The 24869-nt window shown below is 41.1% G+C and overlaps 1 protein-coding gene across 1 annotated transcript in view; it reads right to left on the bottom strand.

Moving 5' to 3' along the window:
- Positions 1-3894: 3894 nt before the first annotated feature.
- IFT57 (intraflagellar transport 57) overlaps positions 3895-24869 on the bottom strand; it is a 29295-nt gene continuing 8320 nt past the window's right edge. Inside the window, exons 3-11 of the mRNA XM_035115888.2 lie at positions 24381-24499; positions 21186-21276; positions 20016-20084; positions 18966-19085; positions 15981-16052; positions 15307-15438; positions 14944-15006; positions 10241-10307; positions 3895-9496 (exon numbers count right to left, since the gene is read on the bottom strand). Coding sequence (XP_034971779.1) covers positions 9315-9496; positions 10241-10307; positions 14944-15006; positions 15307-15438; positions 15981-16052; positions 18966-19085; positions 20016-20084; positions 21186-21276; positions 24381-24499 — 915 coding nt within the window. The 3' untranslated portion in view covers positions 3895-9314. The remainder of the gene's footprint in view (positions 9497-10240; positions 10308-14943; positions 15007-15306; positions 15439-15980; positions 16053-18965; positions 19086-20015; positions 20085-21185; positions 21277-24380; positions 24500-24869) is intronic.

Raw genomic sequence — 24869 nt, 5'->3', positions numbered from 1 at the left:
ATATAACCTCCCTGATACCATCATGAGCACAAATCGTCATGAGTGCACAATGGAAAAGATATTTGGAAGGGCCTTTGCTATGTCCATTTCTGTAAAATGGGGACAATCATACTGAGTGAGACAATATATGTGTAAAGCACTAGACATCTGCTAAATATTATTTTAAGTGGTCTGACTTTTCCAACATTCAAAGTATATTATCGTTAAAAAGACAAGACTGTGATTTACCCTGCTCAGCCTTGGCAGAGGAACATAACTGTGTCCTATACTACAGGAGATGGCTGAAGGAGAAGGGCATGGGCTCCACCCACTGTCTGCACAAGACCTCCGAGGGAACACACCAAGGTTATGTAGCCCTTGATAGGAAAAAAAAGCCCCCCACCCCTGGAGTAAAAGATTAGAAGTCTGGAGCAGCCTTCCTGGTTGGCTGTTGGTGCTCACATTTGACTCTTGCAACATATCACAGGCTTGGATCTTTCACTGCTTTCTGCTTTGAAAAATGTAGGTAGGCAACATTTCATTGCTATCTTGCCATTTCTCCACTGCTTGCCCATGCAATTTGTTTAGTTGGCAAGATTTATATACAGCATAATCAACAAAAGGATAACTTTGAGGTGTTTGCTTAATATATTTATTTTGAAAATATCAACAAAACCAAATGTTAAAAACACTAGACAAAGGGTTATCAAAGTATAGATTTAAAACCATGCATAAGCAGATTACATCCATGTGCACATACATTAAAAGCACATGACACCCCCCCAAAGAATTATGGGAAGTGTAGTTTGCCTCTCACAGAGTTAGATTTTAAGCACCCTTAGCAAAATACTTCCCAGGGGAAGCTGTGTGCTTTAAATGTATAGTGTGTGCACAACCAAAATATATGGGTGGTCTTGCCTAATCAAAAAGGGTTTTAGCTGGAGTTGAGCCCAAAACAAGGAATAATTTCATCACATTGCCTAACAAACGTTATGCAATGTTAAGCTAAGCAGCAGTGGTATGGTGCAAGTTGTTAAAAGATATGCGTTCCAATAATTACCTCACATGCAAATCAATTTGAGCTGCGCACTTGGGAGAAAACTGTGCCAATGTCACAGAGCTGGAGGTGCAGCTGTCAAGTCCCACCATTCAAGTGCTTAATATTTCCCTGAAGTGAAGCAACAGCTGTATGCTAGGAGGCCTATGCAGCTGTATAGCAGGATAGAGAAAACTTTAAAATTGTGATATTTTTAATCTTCTGAAAGCTTATTTGTATAGTAACCTGGTGTTTGGGTTTGTTTGTTTAATATAAAAGTAAGTCTTGATGATATTTGCATTTTTGTAGGTACTTGCATATAAAAAAACATGTAGCTCTCCTTTCTGCTACTGCCATTCTATTCTGAAATACAGCTGACTTTGGTTTTTAGTACATTTAGTTTTAGGAAGGTAGGAAATGGCTTCGTTTAAAGCAGGTCTGAATATACATCCATCTAGCCAATTTCAGGGGTTCAGCCTGAGGGTGGAGAGGGGGGCAGGATGACAGATGTATGCCCCACCCCAAACATCCTCACACATATGAGCTCAACTTCAGACCTACCTGCGCTGGGCATGAAAGCATGAAGGGGCCTTGTAAGTAAGTTCATCTCAACACTCTTAGAAGTATTCTTTCACAGGGTTCCCAGTTACAGGAAGACTTCCAAGCATGAGCACACATTTGGGCAATAATTGAGGGTTCTGTCTTACTTGCCAATTCCTAATTTTGTTTTGTTTTTTTACTTATGGTATCCAAAGCCACCAGTCTCCATTCTCCAAATCTATACAGGGCAATTAGGCAGTTACTTCTATCTTTGCAAAATGTTTTCATGGTAACTTTTTCATGCTGTACCTCATGAAGCAAATTAAAAATGCTGCACTCATTGCATCTTCTCATTTTACGAAAATCAAGTGGCAAAACAAGATGCCCCAATACATACATGCCCTATCTGGAAATGAAGGAAAAAGGCCTATCTAGTTCAGCCCTGCTGTCTGGAGGCCTGGGGAAGCCACAAGCAGGAAATGTATCATAACAGGTCTTTCTTGTGGTTGCTTCCCAGCATCAGGTATCCAGGGGCATATTACCTCTGAACTTAGAGATACAATACAGAAGTAAAATAAAATTATATGGTTACGGACCCAGTAAGAGCTTGGAGACACCATATACCCATCATGAGCTGACAGCCTTATTCTTGTCAGATTCCGTTTCAAAGCTATACAGGTCAGTGCCTGTCACTTTATTCTGTGGTAGCAAATTCCAGTTTGCTTGTTTATTTAAGGGAGGCGTATTTCCTTTGATCTAGTCTGAAACTTCAACCATTCAGCCACACTGGGTGACCCTGAGTTCTGCTATCATAACAAAACAGGGGGGGGGGACTCTTTAAAGTCAGCAGGGAACATTGTACATTTTCGTGCCATCATCGACACATACAATCGGTGGAGCTGCTTGTTTGTGGCCAACGCTGCTCAAGTGCTTGTCCTTGTAGCCACACAGATGGGAATATGGCATTTCTTCACAGCCAATGCTCATAACCTTCTACAGCGCAGGTGGAGAGCTGTGTTTCTTTGGCTAAGAGTGTTGTCTCTGTGCTGTGCAACAGAGTCCAAGAACAGGGGCTGCCAACTGTAGGACGGTACCAAGACCAGGGAAAAGCAGGAGGAACTACATCTATGCAGGTCGTAGGAACATAGGAAGCTGTCTTCTACCAAGTCACTTGGTAGAAGCTGTCTTCTACCAAGTCACTTGGGTCTATCTCATTTGGTGTTTTCCAACCTTGGGTGCCCAGATATACCTAAACTACAACTCCCATCATCCCTGGCAATTGGGTAAGCTCACTGATAGCAGTTGCAGTCCAACAATATCTGGGGATCCAAGATTGAAGAACACCGATTCTTGCTTAGCAAAATTTTAGTAGTAGCAATAGTAATAATAATAATAGCTGGCAGCAGCTCTCCTGGAGATGCAATTCATTGAGTCTGCAGCTTTCTGCATGCAAGGCACATGCTCTACCACTGAGCTGCAGCCCGTTGTCAAGTCATACTTGGGCATTGTAAGCCACACAAACGCCAGTGATTTTAGATCAAAGTTACACAATAACCTAGGGCTCAATAAATGCAATGTGCTGGATGAGAAACAGAAAGTTGTAGCCATTTGTCACCGAAAGGCTCCAGCAAGAAAAGATCCAAGTCATTTAAGGACAGATACATTCATGGAAAAAATTGGAGTATTAGAAACCAAAGATTAATCAATGCCCAGTTTACTCTTATCTAGATCACATCATTGGATGTTAGAGTCAAGCAGACCTGGAATCCTCTACCTCTGCAGCTGAATTCACATCTCCAGCATAGAATGGGGAAAAGCCCAAGTGTCATGTTTGATTATGAAAGACAACCATTATCATGTATATTTCAGATTATTTATGATGTACTTCACTTTGCACTCACATTAAGGCTCAAGTGTGCACGCACATACATTTTAATCTTCAATTTAGAACCCCAAGTGTGATTCACGCTATATCTTTTTTTTGTCCACACAAGCTGTCCAAAATTCTACAAATGCACTCAGACGGACTGACATAATGGATTAATGGGCCAAATTAGACGCAGATTTATTAGGGTTTTTTGTTTGTTTGTTTGTTTTACTAATTAGAATCTACAGGCTTTGAAAAACTGTGGAAGAGGCGCTCTGGGAGAAAGTGTTGAATCCTTTCCCTGTTGTAAATCCCCCACCGCCAGCTGCTACCGGTACTAGCCCAACTGGGATGGATGAGAGAGACCAGAAAGAGCATCTTTATCTGTCTTCCCTTCCCTTCCCTTCCCCTCCCATCCCATCCTCTCTCCAAAGGAGCAAACATGGAAAATCTGGATCACAGATTTGGGCCGGCTGTGCACAGTCCACTTTTATAGTATGCAGCAATTCTGGTGATTTAGTCTGTTAAAGAATCTGCGGCTGCTTTTAACATAACTTTTTAAGGACTTGTAAGCATAGCCTTGCAAAATACACAATGAATTGAACTGATCTGGTTAAGAAGGCACCTAATCATCTATGCAGCACATGTTTACAGGTTTTCTGCTCAAAATTCATTTTTTTTCTATTTAGGGTGAGATTTGGTATTCAGAGTACCTAAGCTATCACTAATAATATATACGGTAAGAAGAATAAGAATAGTCATCATCATATTTCATCATCATCTAGTACAAGTGATTAGGAGAATGGTTAGAAACAGGTGCACAGCAGGTCTTAGAGCATCTGATGACTGCTAGGAAGTTAGTCAGTATGTCATGGGGTGGAAATCACCAGAGCCCCATCAGCAGCTACTATTTTCCCCTAAGTCTTGCCATTTAATTCTCGTTGCTCAACTAAGTTTGGGAATAGTAGTAGTAGTACCCTGCCCATCTGATTGGGTTGCCCTAGCCACTCTGGGCAGGGACCACTGAAACAAGCTATAGTTGGCTTTAGTTTAGAAAAAACACACCATGATCCGTACATCAGCTATTAAGGTACCATAGCTCTATTTCATTCTATTGTGTAGAGATATTTTAAGCTTGGAGTGGCGTACCTCTGCACATTCAAGTAAGGCAGAGGAAGGAGAGATGCTTCCTTACAAGGGACTTTTTTAAATCATCAAACGATTCTCCAAACTCATTAAGAAACTTCTTTTCGACAGTAAAATACAACCACATTTAATGCAGATATGTGGCAGCAACATTAGTCTAAATACAACAATGGAGCTCAAGAGTGAACGTAATGAGCAAGTTTGTGTAATGAAAGTGGGAGGATTTAAGTAGGCAGCCGAAAAGAATAAGTTTGAAAATTAATTCCTGAAATTAATTCAATTACTTAGCATGTATTGTGGTTTAATCCACAAAAGTTTTAATATAAGCAATGGAGGGGAGAGACTGAACGAAGGCATAAAAGCGGTAAATGACTTGCCAAGCAACACACACCCTGAATGGATTGATATGGCTGTGGCCCCACTGCACCCCAATTTAGGAAACAGCCCAAGACATTTAGAAAATTACAATAGACCCTCTTATGTGGATGAAGATGTAGGCTAAACCATTGTCAATCTGCTGCCCTTTAATGGTTTCCAAAATCTGTTTTTTGACACAGGCAGCCTGCCTGATGTTAAGGCCAGTCGTGCACCAATTGTGTTTGACCAGATGAGCTACTTGGCCACGTTGGGAACATCTGATGCGCATGATTCACCACTTCACTGTCTATTGCCACAGAATGAGTGAGGACGTAAAGAAGACAGCCCACGCCCTGCAGTTCATACAAACTGTTTCATTGTAGGAAATGGCCTTCAAATATGTTGCTTTTATCATCATGTGAAAGTATTATTGGGTGGGAAAGTTTGCATGCTGAGAACTCGCTTAATGATTACCAGAGAACTAGTGATGTGAATTCAGCCCCGAGTCATTGCTGACCTACACTTGGCACCATTTAAACTCTACTGAAGTCAGCTGAGCTACACTCTAAAGAGATGTGACCTAAGCACTGAAGCAAAGGATTGCTTGTAGTCCAGAAACTACCTCTTTTTTTCAGCGCTAGAGATAGAAACTACCTCTTTTTTGCTTGAATCGCCAACCAATGATTGCTTTAAGGAACAGGACATGGGACTTTCAACTGAGCTGGATGAGCAAACAGCAGCTGGATGATGTCAGTTTTCCTGGAAGCCTCGTGGTAAAAAAAACACAAAACAAAACAAAAAACCAGACAGAAGAATGTGTTGGGGAAAACCCACTGTAGGGAAAGGATCCAGGAAGCAAAATTATAAATGGCTAACAATGAAGCACATTGTTTCAGTGGACACACCTCACTCTTAGGCAAGTCACATGAATTTCAGTTACTTTGGAAGTGTTCATTTGTTCTGAACACTTGCAGCCGCTACACAACCTCCTACCCCGATCCTAAAACTTTTCTCGCTGCAAGGATGTCAACCATATTAGTGAAACAGGTTTTCTAGAAAGCACAGGCAGCACCCTGCCCGAAATGATTAAGGAAGCTGTTGCAAGGTTAAGACAAGTTCCCAGCAATGTCAGAATTTGCATGCAGATAATCAAGAGAAATTTGAATTTTTTTACTGTACATAAGGGTTTGAAAAGAAGCCTTTAGTACATTAAAAAAGGCCTTTAAGATAGTAATGCTGAGCACGCTTAGCTAGAAGCCCAACCGCAAAAATGTCTGCCTACATTTTGAGCAGCCTAAAATCAGCAATAATTTTACATTAATAAATCAAGTGCAAAATACATCACAAATTGGTATATCAGATAAATACATTGACAGAAATGACTCACCCCTCAGTGAAAGCCTGAGTCAATGGATGAGTTTTAAGCAGGCGTCTAAATGCTTATACCAGTGTTCTTCAACCTCAGGTCTCCGGGTGATGGATTAAAACTCCCACCATATCCACCCATCATAGCCAAAGGTCAGGAACGAAGGTGGTTGAAGTTCTGCAACATCTAGATACACTAGCCTATAATGTAGGCACCTTCCTAACGTTCATTGGTAGAATATTCCAAAAGGCAACCGCCACCACACTAAAACATCTAAACAGACATGTATAGGATTGCACTGTAAGTGTTAGGAGAGTTTGCCAAAGAATGTGTAGGTTGATTCTGAGCACAATCCCCTCCCTGGCTGTAGCTCTCCAGATTGTTTTCTGGCCCATGTAACCATGTTTAGAACAAAACGACGATGCTAATCCACTTTTTAAAAACTTTTTTAAAAAAGAAAAAGGCCTGATCAGCCAGACTACCCTGATCTCACCAGCAATGAAGAATCTTTCCTCCATGTTTACAGCCCATGCAACCTCAAATAAAGCACAGGCGACCATGCAACAGGTTGGCCTGCCCCCCACTTCATGCAAGGCATCAAGGCCTCCAGTTGCCAGGGCAAAAGGGCTGTACCACACCCTCACAACAATGCTGGGCTTTGGCTCATTACTGGAGCAGTGGGTTGGTGGCGGGCATCTGCCATGACCTGCCTTTTTCAGCCAGCTACTCTAGAGAAGGTGAAACTATGCAGCTGATGGGGAACCAAAAGGGAGCAATCAATAGACCCCTCCCTCACTGCTTTCAAACAAGCAGTGTGGACTCAGATAGGAGGAAAAAATAGCAGCAAGCTCAAGTGAGTTTAATGACATGTCTCTCTCACGTAAGGGCATACCCAAGATCGAAATGTTGCAATGCAACGCTCTGCATGTTTGCTGAAAATCAAATCCCACTGACTCGCAAGTGAGTTTCTGTAAGATTGCAGGTTTAATGTGTGTTGCTGAAGAAAGAGCAAGGAGTTTCTCAACAGAGCCCAAGGTTATCTTGGACACAGCGGGAGGGATGCTACAATGTTACATTCATTATCCTCCACAGCTACAGATGCACATTTCATGGTTCTGCTGACAAATCCCAAACAAATCAGCCCAGGCAATGCTTCAGAGTCTCTACTTATGTGCCTATCTGTGAAGTCAATTTAGTTGACGAGCACAAGAGACAGGGTCACTTCTGCAGCGGCTCCCCAACTGTGTGGAACCCTCCCCCTCAAAGGTATACGTGGCTTTTATGCTGCAGATAATTGTTTAATAATAATAAGCAGCTTTTAAAACATCTTTTTCAAGCTGTATTTTGCTAATTGCTTTTTCTGCAGAATATGTTACAAAATATAGTTGTTCAGTTGTTTTATTAGTCTCTGCGACTGTTTCAACTGACCTTTATAATAATTTTGATTTGATTTTAGACCATTGTATTTACTGTTTTTTTATTGTCATGAACTGATCTGGATGGGCTATGTCCAAAAATGTAACATATAAATTTTATAAAGAAAGAAAATGAGCAACATTCTTTATTAGTAGGCATTGATGTTTCAACTTTGCTGGACACTGTTCGAAAAAGGACGCTACAATTGACTGGGCAGTTCCCCAAATCCTTTTTGTAGAGAGATCTAAGAACCTCAATGGAGAGGCCCCACCTTTGACTCTGCATTATTTTTGTCCACTCACCCATTCTTTAACAGTTTTTTGTTTGAAATCTTAACTGCAGAATGACTGCTAAATGTTAGAACTATGTGGGTTTCCCCTCTCTCTGTGTATAGTTTATTGTCCTAATATTTTATTAGCCGAACATACACGGCTTTTATCTTTTCTTGATAATATGCAAAATAATTAATATGTCTATTTTATTTACAAACCTACAATTTATTAGTAAGTGAATTTGAATTATTCTATGTACCAACTGACTAAGCATGACAATAAATTAAAATGTGTTTAATCAGGTTAACAGCTGTATTTAAAACCCATTAGAGACTAATGAGGCTTGTGCACAAAAGGCATGTCAGCTCAAGCTACAACCCCTTCACTCTGAATGGGAGAGATCTAGGATCTATTCTGTAGACAAGTTCCTGGGATAAGGCATTCAACTCAAAGGGGAATACAGTGTGATTTAATTCTGAACAGACTGCATAGGATTGCTCTGAGTTTATTGGTAAAGGTAAAGGGTCGTGACCGACTCTGGGGTTGCGGCGCTCATCTCGCGTTATTGGCCAAGGCAGCTGGCCTACAGCTTCCAGGTCATGTGGCCAGCATGACAAAGCCGCTTCTGGCAAACCAAAGCAGCACATGGAAATGCCGTTCACCTTCCCGCTGTAGAGGTACCTATTTATCTACTTGCACTTTGTCGTGCTTTCGAACTACTAGGTTGGCAGGAGCAGGGACTGAGCAATGGGAGCTCACCCCGTCGCAGGGATTCGAACCGCCGACCTTCTGATCGGCAAGCCCTAGGCTCTGTGGTTTAACCTTTAAATCAATGAGGTCTGAAAAATGCTTGACTGGACAGTGGCATAATTTTTGAGGGCTCATTGCTAAACCAGCTCCTTTATACTAACAAGGTAACTAACCCTGAAGATAGTTCAGTACTCTGTGTAAAGTAGGCAGTTTGCACAATAGTTTGACAACCCTGATCTGAAGCCTATGAAAGGGAAAAGGCACCATCAGCCTTACTGATTGCTTACAGTTTTGCAACACTGCATTTTCACCCCAGATTTTTTGCTTTCCAATACATCCACCACGTTCAATCCAAGTCCTTTGGCCTAACATACTAGAAGCTTGTGAATAATTTTTTTATTAATACTTTTTATTTCCTTTTCTTTTTTTACAAAAAAGTGTTGTGTAATAAATCTTAGACACAAAATGCAATATGACTGCATTTATACAGACAGATCTGTAACATTCTATGCAACATGAGATACATAATGTAAAAAAAAGTACAAAATCAGATTTGCCTAGAATAAAAAAGAAAATCAAATAAATTTAATAGGTACCAACAATGGAAGAATCTGGAATTACAGTAGCATGCATATCTCTAGTCATATTTGATTTTTCTTTCAGCTTTGACTGGAGTAATGTGTGTTCTACCACGCCAATTCGTATGTCCATCTGAATAGTTTCTTGCTTCAGTTTGGTTAAAGCTTGTTTAATTTTGACCAAGGGAGCTGTTAAAAAAGAAAATGCAAAACAGTACAGTTTCCTGTTAGCTTTCCACACAATGAAAGGTATTGTTTTTTCTTCCTAATTTGCTCTCTTTGCTAATCGGGAGAGAGACTTAAATGAACAAAAGACAATACTCTGGAGGCATGATTTTATGGATTCATAATTTCACATAGAAGCTATATTAAAATAAGGTTATCACATTTTTGACATTTTGGATCTCAAAACGTGCATTAAAGGGTACATACACTTTTTTAACATAGTTATAGTGACAGAATTACATTTTGCACTGGGGAAGGAATATATCTTCTACAGATTTATTTTTCTGTACACGCTAGTACAGATTCAATCAGTTTCTCAGAGTACCAGATGCAGCAGCCTTACAAATCCTGAGGCTAAAGCTATACACAAGACGTTTCCCCCCCAAGAATGTGATGCAAGCCCAGGTAAGGGTTTAGGCTTATGCGGATTTTAAAATGGAATTAAGCCACAACTGACAAGTCCTATATGCTTTATCTTTTTACCAGCTGTGAGCATACCTCTCCCCATATGAATGATAGAAAATGCTCAATTAATCACTCCCTGTCTTCACAAAGGCCCCAGCACAGGGTTTCACGGCCCAACAGGGCAGGAAATCTTTTGCAAACCTGCCATTCTGGGTTTGTTGCTCTGCATTAAGAGTTTTTGCTTATTATGCTGCTCAGAAGGTGGGAGTTTTGTCTGAGGAAGAACCTGAAAGGCGAGCTTACCTCCATCAGTCATACTGCTTCCCTTTTCTTCCATTTCCTGCTTTATCTTCTCTAATTCTTCAGTTATCTTAAGAGAAACATAAGCAATGAATCATTTGCAAAATCTAGAACACTTTGAAACCAAAGATATCTCCACTGGTTTTACAAGGAACAACCTGGATTTAAGCACTCACAGAGACATAAAAAGGTGAGAGATGGGAGGGTTCATTGTTCTCTGTGTTAAGACAGGCATAGGCAAACTCCGACCCTCCAGATGTTTTGAGACTACAATTCCCATCATCCCTGACCACTGGTCCTGTTAGCCAGGGATGATGGGAACTGTAGTTCCAAAACAGCTGGAGGGCCGGAGTTTGTCTATGCCTGGGTTAAGATGTAATTGTGACAGAGGGCCCTTTATTCTTCTCTTCTTATGTTTCCATTTCTCTACTGTCTTCCTTTTCTTCTTGTTTTTTTTTCCTTTTCTTATTTTTCTTCTCTAGATTATTTTGGCTTTTATTGTATTTTATATTGAAAACTTTTAATAAAAATTGATAATATTTTTAAAAAAGGTTTCCCGCGATGCCACTACCCTAATTTTTTTAGTCTCATGGCTTTTGTAAAAGGAAGATTCCCATGCAGATTTTAATACTATCAGCCTCAGAATAATTTAAATACAAGCCAAAAGTAAAGTGACCAAATACCATCATTGTACATGGATAGCCCAGTGGGCTAGAGTGTGGTGCTGATAATGCCAAGGTTTCAGGTTCAATCCCTGTATGAGGAAGCTGCATATTCATAGCATGCGGGGGGGGGGGGCGCTAGATGATTCTCAGGGAACCTGCCAACTCCGCAATTCAATGATTATGATTGATTAATCTCTCTAGGATACTAGGATTAATCTCTCTAGGAAAGATGGAGGGCACTAGGAGAAGGGGACGACAGAGGACAAGATGGTTGGACAGTGTTCTCGAAGCTACGAACATGAGTTTGACCAAACTACGGGAGGCAGTGCAAGACAGGAGTGCCTGGCGTGCTATGGTCCATGGGGTCACGAAGAGTCGGACACGACTAAACGACTAAACAACAACAGGATACTAGTTGCTGATTGTTAAGTGCATGTCTGAAATGAAGAATGGCTAAATAATATATAATTATTAAATATGTTAAATAATAAAAAATAATAATTTATTATTTATACCCCGTCCATCTGACTGGGCTTCCCCTGCCACTCTGGGCGGCTTCCTACAAACATTAAAATAAATCAAATATCACAGATTAAAAACTTCCCTAAACAAGGCTGCCTTTAGGTACTTTCTAAATGTCAGGTAGTTGTTTATCTCTCTGACCTCTGATGGGAGGGTTTTCCACAGGGCGGGTGCCACTACCGAGAAGGCCCTCGGCGCTGGACCTCAGTGTCCGGGCAGAACGATAGGGGTGGACGCTCCTTCAGGTATACTGGACCGAGGCCGTTTAGGGCTTTAAAGCTTTAAACACTTTGAATTGTGCTCGGAAACATACTGGGAGTCAATGTAGGTCTTTTGAGACCGGTGTTATGTGGTCTTGGCAGCCGCTCCCAGTCACCAGTCTAGCTGCCGCATTCTAGATTAGTTGTAGTTTCCGGGTCACTTTCAAAGGTAGTCCCACATAGAGCGCATTGCAGTAATCCAAGCAGGAGATAACCAGAGCATGCACCACTCTGGTGAGGCAGTCCACAGGCAGGTAGGGTCTCAGCCTGCGTACCAGATGGAGCTGATAAGACAGCTGCCCTGGACACAGAATTGATCTGCGCCTCCATGGACAGCTGTGAGTCCAAAATGACTCCCAGGCTGCGCACCTGGTCTTTCAGGGGCACAGTTACCCCGTTTAGGACCAGGGAGTCCTCCACGCCTGCCCGCCTCCTGTCCCCCACAAACAGTACTTCTGTCTTGTCAGGATTCAATCTCAATCTGTTAGCCGTCATCCATCCTCCAACCGCCTCCAGGCACTCACACAGGACCTTCACCGCCTTCACTGGTTCTGATTTGAAAGAGAGGTAGAGCTGGGTATCATCTGCATACTGATGAACACCCAGCCCAAACCCCCTCCCAGCGGCCACATGTAGATGTTAAAAAGCATGGGGGAGAGGACAGAACCCTGAGGCACCCCACAAGTGAGAGCCCAGGGGTCTGAACACTCATCCCCCACCACCACTTTCTGAACATGGCCCAGGGGGAAGGAGCGGAACCACTGTATGACAGTGCCCCCAGTTCCCAACACCTCTAGACGGTCCAGAAGGATGTTATGGTCGATGGTGTCAGAAGCCGCTGAGAGATCCAGCAGAACTAGGAAACAGCTCTCACCTTTGTCCCTAGCCCGCCGAAGATCATCAACCAGTGTGACCAAGGCAGTTTCAGTTCCATGATGAGGCCTGAATCCCGACTGGAAGGGATCCAAGTGGTCTGCTTCTTCCAGGCGTGCCTGGAGTTGTTCAGCCACCACTCACTCAATCACCTCACCCAAGAATGGTAAATTTGAGACTGGGCGATAATTAGCTATATTTGTCGGGTCTAAAGATGTCTTTTTAAGAAACGGTTTAATGACCGCCTCTTTCAGCTGGTCTGGGAAGACTCCCTCACAGAGGGAAGCATTCACCACCCCGCAGAGCCCATCGCCCAGCCCTTCCCGGATCACTTTTATTAGCCAGGATGGGTAAGGGTCAAGGAGACAGGTGGTCGGTTTCACTCGTCCAAGCAGCCTGTCCACATCCTCGAAGGTAACAGATTGGAATTGATCCCATAGAACATGACTAGACAGGGCTCTGGCACTCTCCCGCCCTGGGCCCTGCTCCCACGGTGGTGTCTACCTCTTTCCGAATCTGAGCGACTTTATCTGCAAAAAACTTTGCAAAAGCATTGCAGGAGATCTTGGGGTCCTTACCAGGCCCCGATGACAAAGGTGGTTCTGATAGATTCCAAACCACCTGGAACAGTCTCCTGCTGCTGTTTTCTGCATATGCAATGGAAAAAGTGAAGAAGGTCCTCTTTGCCGTCGCCTGCCACTTGGTAGGCTCGAAGTTGAGCTCTAGCCCGTGTCCGGTCTGACTCAGAACGAGTTTTCCACCACCGACGCTCTAACCGTCTCAACGACTGTTTCATCACCCTGAGCTCCAGGGAAAACCTCCGGGCTCCATGCAATCGGAGAGGGCGCTTCGGAGCCAGACAATCAATAGCCCTGGTTAACTCCACATTCCAGCGGGCCACCAGATAATCAGCTGAAAAACCATCAGCAAGGGATAAAACATCCCCAACCACTCTCTGGAAGCCAATTGGATCCATTAAGTAGCGGGGGTGGACCATCCAAATCGGTACCACCTCCCAGCAGAGGGGAAGGGTCGCGGAGAAGTCCAGTTGCACCAGGAAGTGATCTGACCATGGCACTTCTTTTGTTTCGCTTTTACTTAGTGTCAGATCCCCAACATCCATAGAGGTAGCCTCTATGTAGCCTCAGGATTAGTATCATTTTGCCATATTAATTCTATATCAAAGTTTGCATAACTGAAGTGGATCTATCCAGGATTCTGTTAAAAGTGAACTAAACTTGGTGGAAGTTGCCCTCCCAGCCATGCGAGAAGTGGGGAAGGGAATGGGAGAGCACAAGGTTTCTCCTGGGCTTGTTTGGGCTGCCCATGTATTGGAAAACACAGCCAAAGAGAGGAGGTTATGTGGCTTTTACAAGGGCATTTTGCTTTATGAGACACAAAACGCTAATAGATATTTTTTCTGAACTTCTGCCCTCCTGTGAAAAGGGTCATTTTCCATCCTCACATTTTGTGGAAAAAAACCTCAATGTGTGCATTAAGCTAAATGAACTAACAAATTATTCTCAGCCCAAACTGATCACTTTGAAAGATATTGTTGCCAGTGATGTGTGTTTACTCAATACTATCCAAGTTGGATTTGTTTCATATACAGCCAAGTTTTTCATTTACTCATTCCATGATGGTTACAGGCAAGGGCAGAAAAGAAAATATAAATGTTCACGAAATCATGACAGTAGTGCAACCAAACCATTATTTTGCAGTTAACTGGAGGTCTTGAATTGGATTCTGTTACTTTAATTACCTGCTCTTACAGGAGCCCTGGTTAAATGAAGGCTTCATACCTATTATTTCTTTATTGTGCCAGGACTGGCATGCAGCCAAGATGAATATGCATGCTTATTCACTTTTCCATCCGGTATCATCAAGAATGCAAAATGGATTAAGGGAACAAATTCCATTAACTGTGATTTGGTGCAGATGAAAACACTCATCTGTGGCCCATCTTGTCATACAAAGTTATGCACTCCTGTCATTTAATATTAGTCATCTCATAAAAATGAAGATTAAAGCTTAGTGCTTATAAAAAAGTAATTTGAAAAGGAATGGTAACTCATTCAGCCTGAAAAACTTTACGGAAGTCAGCAAAGCAAACCACTTAACTAAGGAGTTAAGTGATATTACCTCAAATGAGAGAAATGCCTGATGAACTAGATTGATTAAGTCTTTGCTCTCAGTTTGTTTACGATTTCTAAAATACCAAGTCTGTGTCCTTACTTGGGAGTAAGCCTTAGAACTAATTGCATCACAAGCATACTAACATACTAGATGAAGATTGAAATGCTTGTCTTGTCATTATTTTCAGATTCTGGAGAGAAAACACACACAAAACATCTGGACTGTAAAATACCACTGAGAAAAGTTCTACCTCAGAAAGAATTCTAGCCCGCTCTGTTACTCCTCCACTTCCTTGTTGATATTTCTCTTTGGCCTGTGAATAAAAGGGGAAAAAACTTTTTTAACCTTGAGAGAAAAATGAAGAACCCCTGCAATATGTCCTATTCCACACAAGCAACTTAAATGAAAGACTTGTACGATCTGATCTATAATCAAAAGGCCATGAGAGCAACCTAGAGAATTCTTTATGTTTACATCATTAATAGCACATGAGTAAAAGTCACAGCTTGAGCTTTAACAGTAGAAACCTAGAGTTAATGGTGAAAGAGGCAACACTACAGCCTCTTAACAGCAATCCAAGACTACAGAAAAACAAAGATAGTCCGCTTGTTACCTCACTCAGAAGTGCCTGTGCAGAACGATACTCTTGAACCAAATGCTCCAGCTGGTTGTTGATATACTTTTCTCGACTGCTCACTTTTTCCAGAGTTCTGCTTATTTCATTGTGAAGTTTGTCGAGGTAACCCTGTCAGAGTTTGAAACAGGTCAATTCTCACTGAAGGCTGGCAAGGATATAAAGATCTACTCAAGAGCTTGGGCATGCCCAGTAGGACTTCAGACTCTCTTTTCCATTGACCATCAGGTTCTGATCCCATATGCAAGCAAACTTTTGGAAGTTCTCTCACTTTCAAAACCAGCTTGCATAGCTCTTTGGACCATGCCAATGCATTACTGAAGTAACATAGAGAGTTGGCGGGGAAAATATTTCAACTGCTCCTCCAAAACTAGATCCAAAGTTCTTAAGCAACAGCACTTCTGTTGCAATTCAAGCTTGCATGTACCCCAAACTTCCACTGTATAAGAGGAGTGACAGCTAACTGAGAAAATATAGCACAGGAGGAAACCAAATGCCTAGCAGCAGTTCATTTTACTAACTAGTGACTCAGAAGCACTTGAGACCGCACATACACACAAAGGGGAAGTTCTCCAATGAGAATCCCCTGAATGGTCACATACTCATAACCACCTCCATTGTATGTGAATTACTTATACGTATCAGAGACTCACCCTGGTATCTTTTAAAGCACATTCAATTCCATCTTGGTGCTGGTGCATTTGATCTACATGGATTCGCCAGTCCTGCAAGTTAAATAAAAAGGCTTTATACAAGTGATATGCAAGCTTGTGATTTACTTCAGACCTGTCATATCATGGCTTAGCAAGTTTGTGGCATACTTGCAAAAGGTAGCATGATTCAACCTTTGGATTGGTGTCTTAAATATTATCTAAATACATGGGGCATCTTCTTTTTCCAAAATAAACTTCTGAACATCACTGTGCAACTGTTGGATAGAAGCGAACACTGTCTGCAAATTGTTGTTTGCGACGATTCTTGTTCCAGAAATAATTGTGCTCTGAGCACTGACATTAATTCCAACTCCACTCCTTCTGATACAAGAAAAGAGGTTGAGATTGCATTTAATATACAATCAAAACCTTCATTACAGCCTTCACTACAGAATAGTTCAAGTTTAGCACTAGCAGAATTTTAATCACTTTGAAACAACATACAATAGCAAGTACCAGCACCAAGAGATCTCTGAAGGGAAAAGGACTGGCCAAGAGGAACACACAGCAGGCAGCATAAGAGAAGCTCTCCCAGACATAGGAGATGGATGCATATGGACAAACGTCAGATCAAAATAACCAGATAGAACTATGCTGTGTTGGAGATATCCAAATGTACTAGCTAGAGAAAAGGTGAGAGAATAATAATAAAGGGGTTGCACAGCTTCTCTAAGAAGCCTCAATGTGTATTACAACACTTTAGTCTTACAACAAGTCATCACATTACGATAGAGACAGACTGCTAGTGCCTTCCATAGCTCAGTGGAAATATGAAGCTAGATTTCTTATCTCCAAGCCCAACACTCTAGTCGTTGTGCCACAGTAGATGAACTTGTGTGAAACACAAAAACAAGAAGCTTATACTTCTCTCAAACAGCAGATGAAGCGTATAAGTCTGTGTCTAAGCTGAATACTCGACTGTAAATAAAATTTCTCTATACTTAGGTAGAAGGCTAGGCTAAACCTAGAGATTTTTTGTATTTAGCAGCATCCAATCATGCTCGCACACCCCTGTACACCAACCCGCACTCCTAAGTGGGACAGGTCAGACACAGGTTGACCACCTCATGCCCCGTTTATGAAAACAAGGTCTCTCAGGAGGAAGCTGAGATTGAGGGAAATAATTCAAGGTAAAAAGGAATCATTGCAGGCTTGAGAAGAGGAATCCTTAAAGCAACAGGGAAGCTACAAGATTTTAGCAGATGTACTTGGGATAGAATGTGGAAGAAAGAAGAGCAAGACAAGAACTGTATTTGTTGAAAGACTGAGGTGAAATTAGAGAATAATCCTTTTAAAATCTGAAATTATAACTCTGCTGCTGTCATAGTTTTGTATAGACTGTAAGAAAATGTAAACTGATTTCAGCACTTTTCATTTGGTTATTTTATCTCTATTTTTTCTATCTACATTAGTTGAGATAACTGCAGCAACCATGAAAACGGTAGAGGTGCATGCTAAGAAGTAAGCTTGTATTTTTATATATTTGAGAAACAGCAGCAGTCACCTGGCATCATATGGGATATGAGAGGAGTATCTGAAGACAATCCCAAGGTTCTTATGCCTTCCAGACAGGATGTGGGGAGAAAGATGGAGGAAAACAATTTGGATAAGAAGAAGAGCTCCAACTTCAGAATGTTCAGATTGGAAAAACCCATCAAGGAATCATGAGTAAATGTTAGCAATATATTTAAACGTAGCTAGATAGAAGTGAAAAGTTACATGTAGGTGGATAAATGACGGTAATTAGACTCATGTATATGGATGAATACAGCCAGAGTGTTCGTGTTGAGGAAGGAGAGTAGAACCCTGACAGATTCCAATGAAGTCTACTAAGTGTGAAAAGAAGAATACAGTCACACGTGTGTGTGTGTATAATACATGAACAGCAGAGCGATCAATACTACTAAAGACAGCTGAATCCAAAAAGAATACAGATGAAAAAGAGGCCCTTAGATTTGGCAGTAATAAAATCAACAGGAATCCCTGATGGTTTACATTTTGCTTCAAGCAAAACAGATGCTATAGGCAGAGAACTAGATGGAGACTGGAGGGCTACACCAGGAGAAAGCTGATATAGCAAAATGGGGACAGTAGAGCTCACCACAAAATGCAGAAGTCAAAAATGGTTTGATGCCAACTGTCCAACAGCTGGACTAATTTGGAGACAGCATCATTAAAAACTGCTCTCCTCAGGAGAGGCTTAACCAACATAAATCAGAACATCCAAGGCATGGGTAGTCAACGTTGTGCTCACCAGATGTGGACAACTCCCTTCATCTGTGATTAGTGGCTATGCTAGCTGAGATTAATGTGGTTTGTGGTCCACAACACCTGGAGGGCACTACGTTAGCTACCCCAATCTATGTTTAAATAGTTGAGGGAATGCATTTAATGCCCTTCCAAAAACGATTTGTTTATACATCTGCACCACCTTCAATAGGATCATTACATCTAAAAACTGTGCAAACATGTTTACGCTGGGTTTCAAGTACTTTGCTTGTAGACACTAATCTATTTTAAGTGCTCAAATGTCAAGTAGCTTTAAAATAGCACTTCACATTTAACTGTGAAATTTTGCAGAAGAAAAGGCAACTAGGATCTCTAAATCAGATTTGGAAATGACTGTTTATGATCGTTTATAATGTGTTGATTACAGTCTAAGCCTTTAAAGACACATGTGAGGGAAGGTCATTTCAGGAATTTGGGTTACTGCATTAGTAGCAGCACTATAGATATTTATTTATCTATTGCATTTATATCCCACCTTTTCCTCCAACAAGTTCTCTCCACCCTTATTTAACCCCCACAACAACATGAAGTTAGGCTGAGAGGCAAGGTCATCCAGTGCGCTTCATGGCTGAGAGGGGATTAAGCACTGGTCTTCCAGGTCCTAGTCTGACACTACAAAGCACTGTCCTTACTCACCTTATTATCAGTTCTGATTGTGACTTTCAACTGTGGTAGTACCCGTTCCACTTCAAGGTTCCACTCAGCTGCATCTACTGTGGATTCTAAAATCTCTTCTTGCTTTGATTCAATCATATCCTATCAAGAAGTTTACATTATGCATTCATCAGCAAATGATGAAACTGCAAAATGCAGTAATACCAGAGAGAACACAAATTTCAAGATCTGCAGTGCCAGCACAAGCATTGAAGATGATGCATACCAACATTTAAATGATTACTAATTCACATTATTATTATTATTATTATTATTATTATTATTATTATTATTATCTGCCCATCTGATCGGATTGCCCTGACCACTCTGCGTGGCTCCCAACAAAGTATTTAAAACACAATAAAACCTCAAGCATTAAAAACCTCCTTGTACAGGGCTGCCTTCAGATGTCTCCTTTGCCACCACTTGTAAAAGCCATCAAATAATTAACACGAGGAAACTCCTGAAATTAGCTTTTGTATTACTTAAGCACAAATTATAATGCTAGTTTGATAAGTTAGCATGTGTATACTTGATTTGTAGGAAAGTAAACAAAAGAGTTATTACAATGATGTCTTTAAAGACTCTATGTGATGCATAATTCAGTGTGCATTCTATAGCTATAGTCAAATTAAACGTTGACTGACATTGTTAACACAGTCAAGATGCAATTCATAACTACTACTGCAAACTTGTAGAATTTATGGTACATGGAATTGATGGTATATTGTAGAATTTATGGTATATGGTAGATGGACTAAGCTGTCATGTGTGCTTCCAACGATGCATTAAGTGAAACTCAAAGTGCAGGCTGAGGCTTTCCACATCTGCTAACGCTTGTGCTTCAAACACAAACACAAACACACACACACACACAGAGGGGGGGGGCAAATGGCTTGAAGAGTGTGGACATCCTTCAAAGGAGTGTGAAAAGCTGTAGAGCAATGCAGCAGCAATGGGCACCATGAATGAGCAGAAGTGTATTTTACTTGCACAACAGCACAATGTGAACTCAAGAGAAAGAACACTTACCGATTTGTAAGTTTGTGCCTTCAAAACATTCAGATCAATGTAGTTTTCTTCATTATCTGTCTCTTCTTCCTTAAGAACATAAAAAATATCGTTCAGCAAGAAATGCAGGATTGTGTTTTAAAAACAGTTTCTGAACTGCATCACAACTGTTGCCAAAGCAAAAAGGGTATTATGTACTGACCCTGGGATAGCTCAATCAGTACAGCATGAGACTTAATCACAGAGTTGTGGGGTCAAGCCCCACATTGGGCAAAAGGATTCTTGCATTGCAGTGCACTAGATGACACTCATGGTCCCTTCCAACTCAAAAATTCTGTGATTCTACTACCCATGGAGCTTGCGTTAAAATATCACTGGTGGTTGGCTCACATAATAAATTTTGCTCCATGTATGAGCAATTCTGGACACCCACTGTACATGTATTTAAATGAAAAAGGCAACATGGCAAGGAAACCGAGCAATCATGGATGCATATGCAGCATATGATTATGACAGCTGGAAATTTGCTGCCACATTAACATGAAGTGTTGCAAGCTATATCAGTCCTTTTCATTCTATATGCTAGCTTTCGGTTCATGCAAGCATGTGTCAGAGAATGGTTTGGGCTGCTAATATACAGTACAAAACATCTAGAGTATTGAACCCTTTGATTTGCAGCAATTTAAACTACAATTTTCACAATTGTTTAGGCAACAATTCTAGCCTACTCTGCGAGTTTCTAAAAGTCCCCCCCCCCAGTGGCAACATGAAAAAAGGGGATCATCCAGAATGAACACTACCACCACACTCTGCTGCCATATGTAGAGAAGCCTAATTCATAGCTGCCAAGTTCTCCCTTTTTTAAAGGGAAATTCCATTATCCTGAATAGGCTTCCTCACGAGAAAAGGGAAAACTTGGCAGCTATGCTAATTGGCTTTCTAAGTGACAAATCTACAGTACTGAGCATATATTAGATCAACAAAATATCCAGACTATACTGCTACTTTCTCAGACTGACTACTGAACACTTCTTAATTCAAGACAGTACTATTACAGAAAGAGCTAACAGTTCTCATAAGCATTTCATGTGGAACACAAAATTATTCCTTTACCTCATTTCCACTTCCTAAGAAAAGTGTTTTCACATTTAACAATAAAATTAATGTCAACAAAAAATTACCTATACCTACCGCAATTACTTCTTCGACTTTATTAAGGGTCAGTTCAGCATCATCTTCTGTTATTGCTTCTTCTTCTAGCTCCTCTGTTGGATATGTTGCCCTAAAACAATGAATGTAAGGCCTCTGAGAATGTTACAGCAGATATAGACAAACAGACAGAAAGACAATGTAAAAATGCAACTGTTTTGAACGCAATGCTAGGCAGTGATATGGGATAGACAATCTTCTGCTGCTATATTTTTCTGTGGAAAGTTTCTAAAAATGCATTGTTTCATAAAATGAATTTGAAAAATATGAGATCCATCAAATTGGGCAATTTAAAAGTTGTAATTAAGTTTTTCAGATGTTTATGCCTAGGAAGCATCTATGCAAATACAATAAACATAAATGTATAGCTTTTTGAGTGTGCTAAAATTAGTATGTTAATAGTTTCAGTGCTTTAATTTCTTTTGCTTAGAAATCTAAATAATGTAAGGAAAGTGTATGCTATTGAATGGCTATTCCTTAATTTTTTTATAAGCATTCCCGGGGGGGGGGGATTTCCAAGCAAATCATTGAGTTGATTTGAATATAATGTTTAAACTAAATTGGTTTCTTCTCTTAATCAAAGACTTCAGTTCAAATACGTTGGGCTATTGTAAAGCTCTCTGAGATATTTATGCAGAATGTAAAATTAACATAATATGCTATAGCTTTATATTAATTATAAGCCAAACACGCCAGTCAAGCAACGCTAACTCCCAATCCATGTTGCCAGTGTGTGTGTGTGTGTTAGGATGTGGAGGTTTGCCCTTAGCTATCTCTGCTGGGCTTGTTTGTGTGTCTGTGTGTGTGTGTGCGTGTGTGTGTGTGTGTGTGTGCGCACACATGCTCCCCCAGTGCACAGGGTCTCCTGCATTCATTAAAAGCACAGGCTGCTGACAGGCAACTACTGGTGTAAGGGCCTGAAACAGGCTGTGAGGGGGTAGAGCAGAGCCAGCCATGGATCTGCTGGATCATAAGCTACTCCAGTCCTATCTGCTGCATCAGCCTAGAACTGGTGAAGCAAAATCTGGGTAAAATACTCCCCTCTTTGCACTCTGGCTGGTGGTAGCAACAGGGCTTTGGATGCAGCTGTGGGTCTGCCACTCCTTACAGCCCACTGTTCTCCGGTCAGGAGTATTGCTTCCTAAATCATATCCTGATTTAGAGCATTGGGAAGCCCTTTAAAAACACACACACACACGCCTACCTGCCTGCTTGCTTGCTGCTGGCCTACTGCTCTTTGGGCCATGGTCTCAAACCAGGACCTTTCAAAGCCCGAGTCCTCCAACCACAGCAGTTCTGAGGAAGAGACTGATTTATTCCCATGTAGGTCTGTTTACACCAGAGCCTTCCTTAGCCCCGATAAGAGACCTTTGCCACCAGATTTGGATGGCTAGACTATAGATTTCCATGGGGATCAAGAGTGTCTTGGGAGATAACCACAGCTGGAAATTCTGTTACCCCAAAGGAAAGATCGGCTGCAGCAAAAGGCACCAATCTTGTAACTAGCCAGTAGGCAGCACTCAGGGATGGGGTGGGGTGGAGCCTCCAGTCAATGACTACCTAGCCCTGCTGTAAAAACCCAGCCAGTTGCTTCAGGATATCAGTGAAACAGCTTGGAGGTTTTGGCTTCACTGGCAAGAGCACCATCCATGATCTTGAACCCACACTTTGGATTAACTCCAAGGTGGCTTTGGAACAGGAGACTACTGACCTTACCTTGCTTAGGCCATCACATTTGTGGTGGGTTTTCCTTTTAGAATACCAGTGATTAACTTTAAAAGGGAAACAAAAGCAGCTAGTTTGAAATCCGCATATAAATATTTCTATGCAATGCTCAACAGTGCTCCTTTGCTATGAGTCATTGCTATTTTGAGAGGTGACAGAGACACCTGTTGTGGGGGAAAAAATCCAGCCCATGTCATGTTAATTTTCATCAAATTCAAGCACAGTCCATTAAAAACAACATTTGTGGGATATCTGTTAGCCAAAACCATCAACCAATCTACACGGTGGATCATGGGAATATCTGCTTCTTGGTTTTGGGATTTTTGCAGTACTTGCAGTTGCCAATAAAATCTTGAAAATTTAAACCAATTTGTTCCTCTTTTGTATATTTGACGACTTCTGCATGCATCTTTAAATGATACTTTCTGTTTTCTTTCTCTTTTTAAATGTGTACACCACTTTCACTGTCTGCATGGCCTGGTATACATTGCCTGGTTTGTATTGCTGCAACTTGCCTTTAATTATTATAGTATTGTAGCTATTTTGTATTTTAATAGCACTTGTACTGCAATCTTTTTGTAAATGGCTTTTTATACTGTAGTTTAAATGCTTTGTACATCATTTTTAGTACCCTTGTATGAAAGAGGCAAAGAAATATAATAAATAAGATCTGGTGTGTGTGTGTATCTGTAACTGAATGAGGCTGACAAATGTTATCATTTCCCCAGAGAAGGAAGGAAGGAAGACATTAAGAAACAGTGTGACCTGCCCAGTAAGCTTGACGCTGAGCAGAGATCTAAAATCAGAACCTACAACTCATGTTCTTAAGCACTGCCTTTCACCAGCACCTGTGATACTATGAGCACTAGCTGATTGTTTGCAGAGTTGTGGCTACAGTGTGTGTGTGTCTTGGGCATGGACAGTCCAGATTCAAGTCTCTGCTCAATCTTTCCACATGAAGGTATTGAAACAAGCAAGTCTATCTCAGCCTTAACCTATCCCACAGGGTTATTGAGACAATAAAATGAGACAACCCAATATGCTCCACTTAAAAGTTCCTTGGAGGAAGGGTGGGCTAAAAATTTGAGAGATAAGACAGTCATGGAAATAGGTGGCCTTGCTAGGGAGAGCACTACAGTTTACCAGCATCAAAAATACTATGATTCACATGGTAGGAAAACAAAACATATATGTAATAGAGCCTCCATCATGAGAAGGACATCTAGGTTTCACACAACAACTGAGTATAAAAAGTGACTGACTGTGAAAACATACAAGAACAAAAACTGAAGTGGTGTGGAAACTTAGGTATGTATCTCAAAAGACAGCATTAGAAGATGATAGTTGGATATGACCTGCTTGCAGTGCTCTGGCTCTCTCATTTTATACAATTAATGCCTGAATTCCCAGAAAAGAAGAAATGTAAGAGATTATCTTGTTAAGATAGGATACCTTTTCCATGCAAAGGCTGTGTACTTTAAGGCTTCTTCAGCTAAACAATCAAGAACATAGCATGCTTGCTCTCCATAACCTGCCTTTAACTTTGAAGGAGGAAAATCCACAGATCTGCCCTAAAACAAAGATAGATATCATTACCAGAAATGCAAAATCATTACATCTACTAACTACATTTCTTCATTCACAAAGGGGTTGTTTGTTTGAGTGTGTGTGTGTGTGTGTGTGTGTGTGTGTGTGTGTGTGTGTGTACACAGCACCAAGAAGCAAAAGTTTGTGTGAGTGAGTCATCACATATGCAACCAGTTCATACATTCAGCTGGAAATATCAGGTGATGAGAAATCAAGTGTTATACATGCATGTATGAACCAGACCTCTGATTGCTGCAATCATGATCCACACTGGCTTACATTAGAGTTTTCTATTTGGATGTACTGTCTAAATGTGAGCATGACAGCCAAAACATTTAATAGTTTCTCATTGGC

The sequence above is a fragment of the Zootoca vivipara genome, chromosome 4 (assembly GCF_963506605.1).
Source record: "Zootoca vivipara chromosome 4, rZooViv1.1, whole genome shotgun sequence".
Taxonomy (NCBI): Eukaryota; Metazoa; Chordata; class Lepidosauria; order Squamata; family Lacertidae; genus Zootoca; species Zootoca vivipara.
This window is presented reverse-complemented; position numbering and strand designations above follow the sequence as displayed.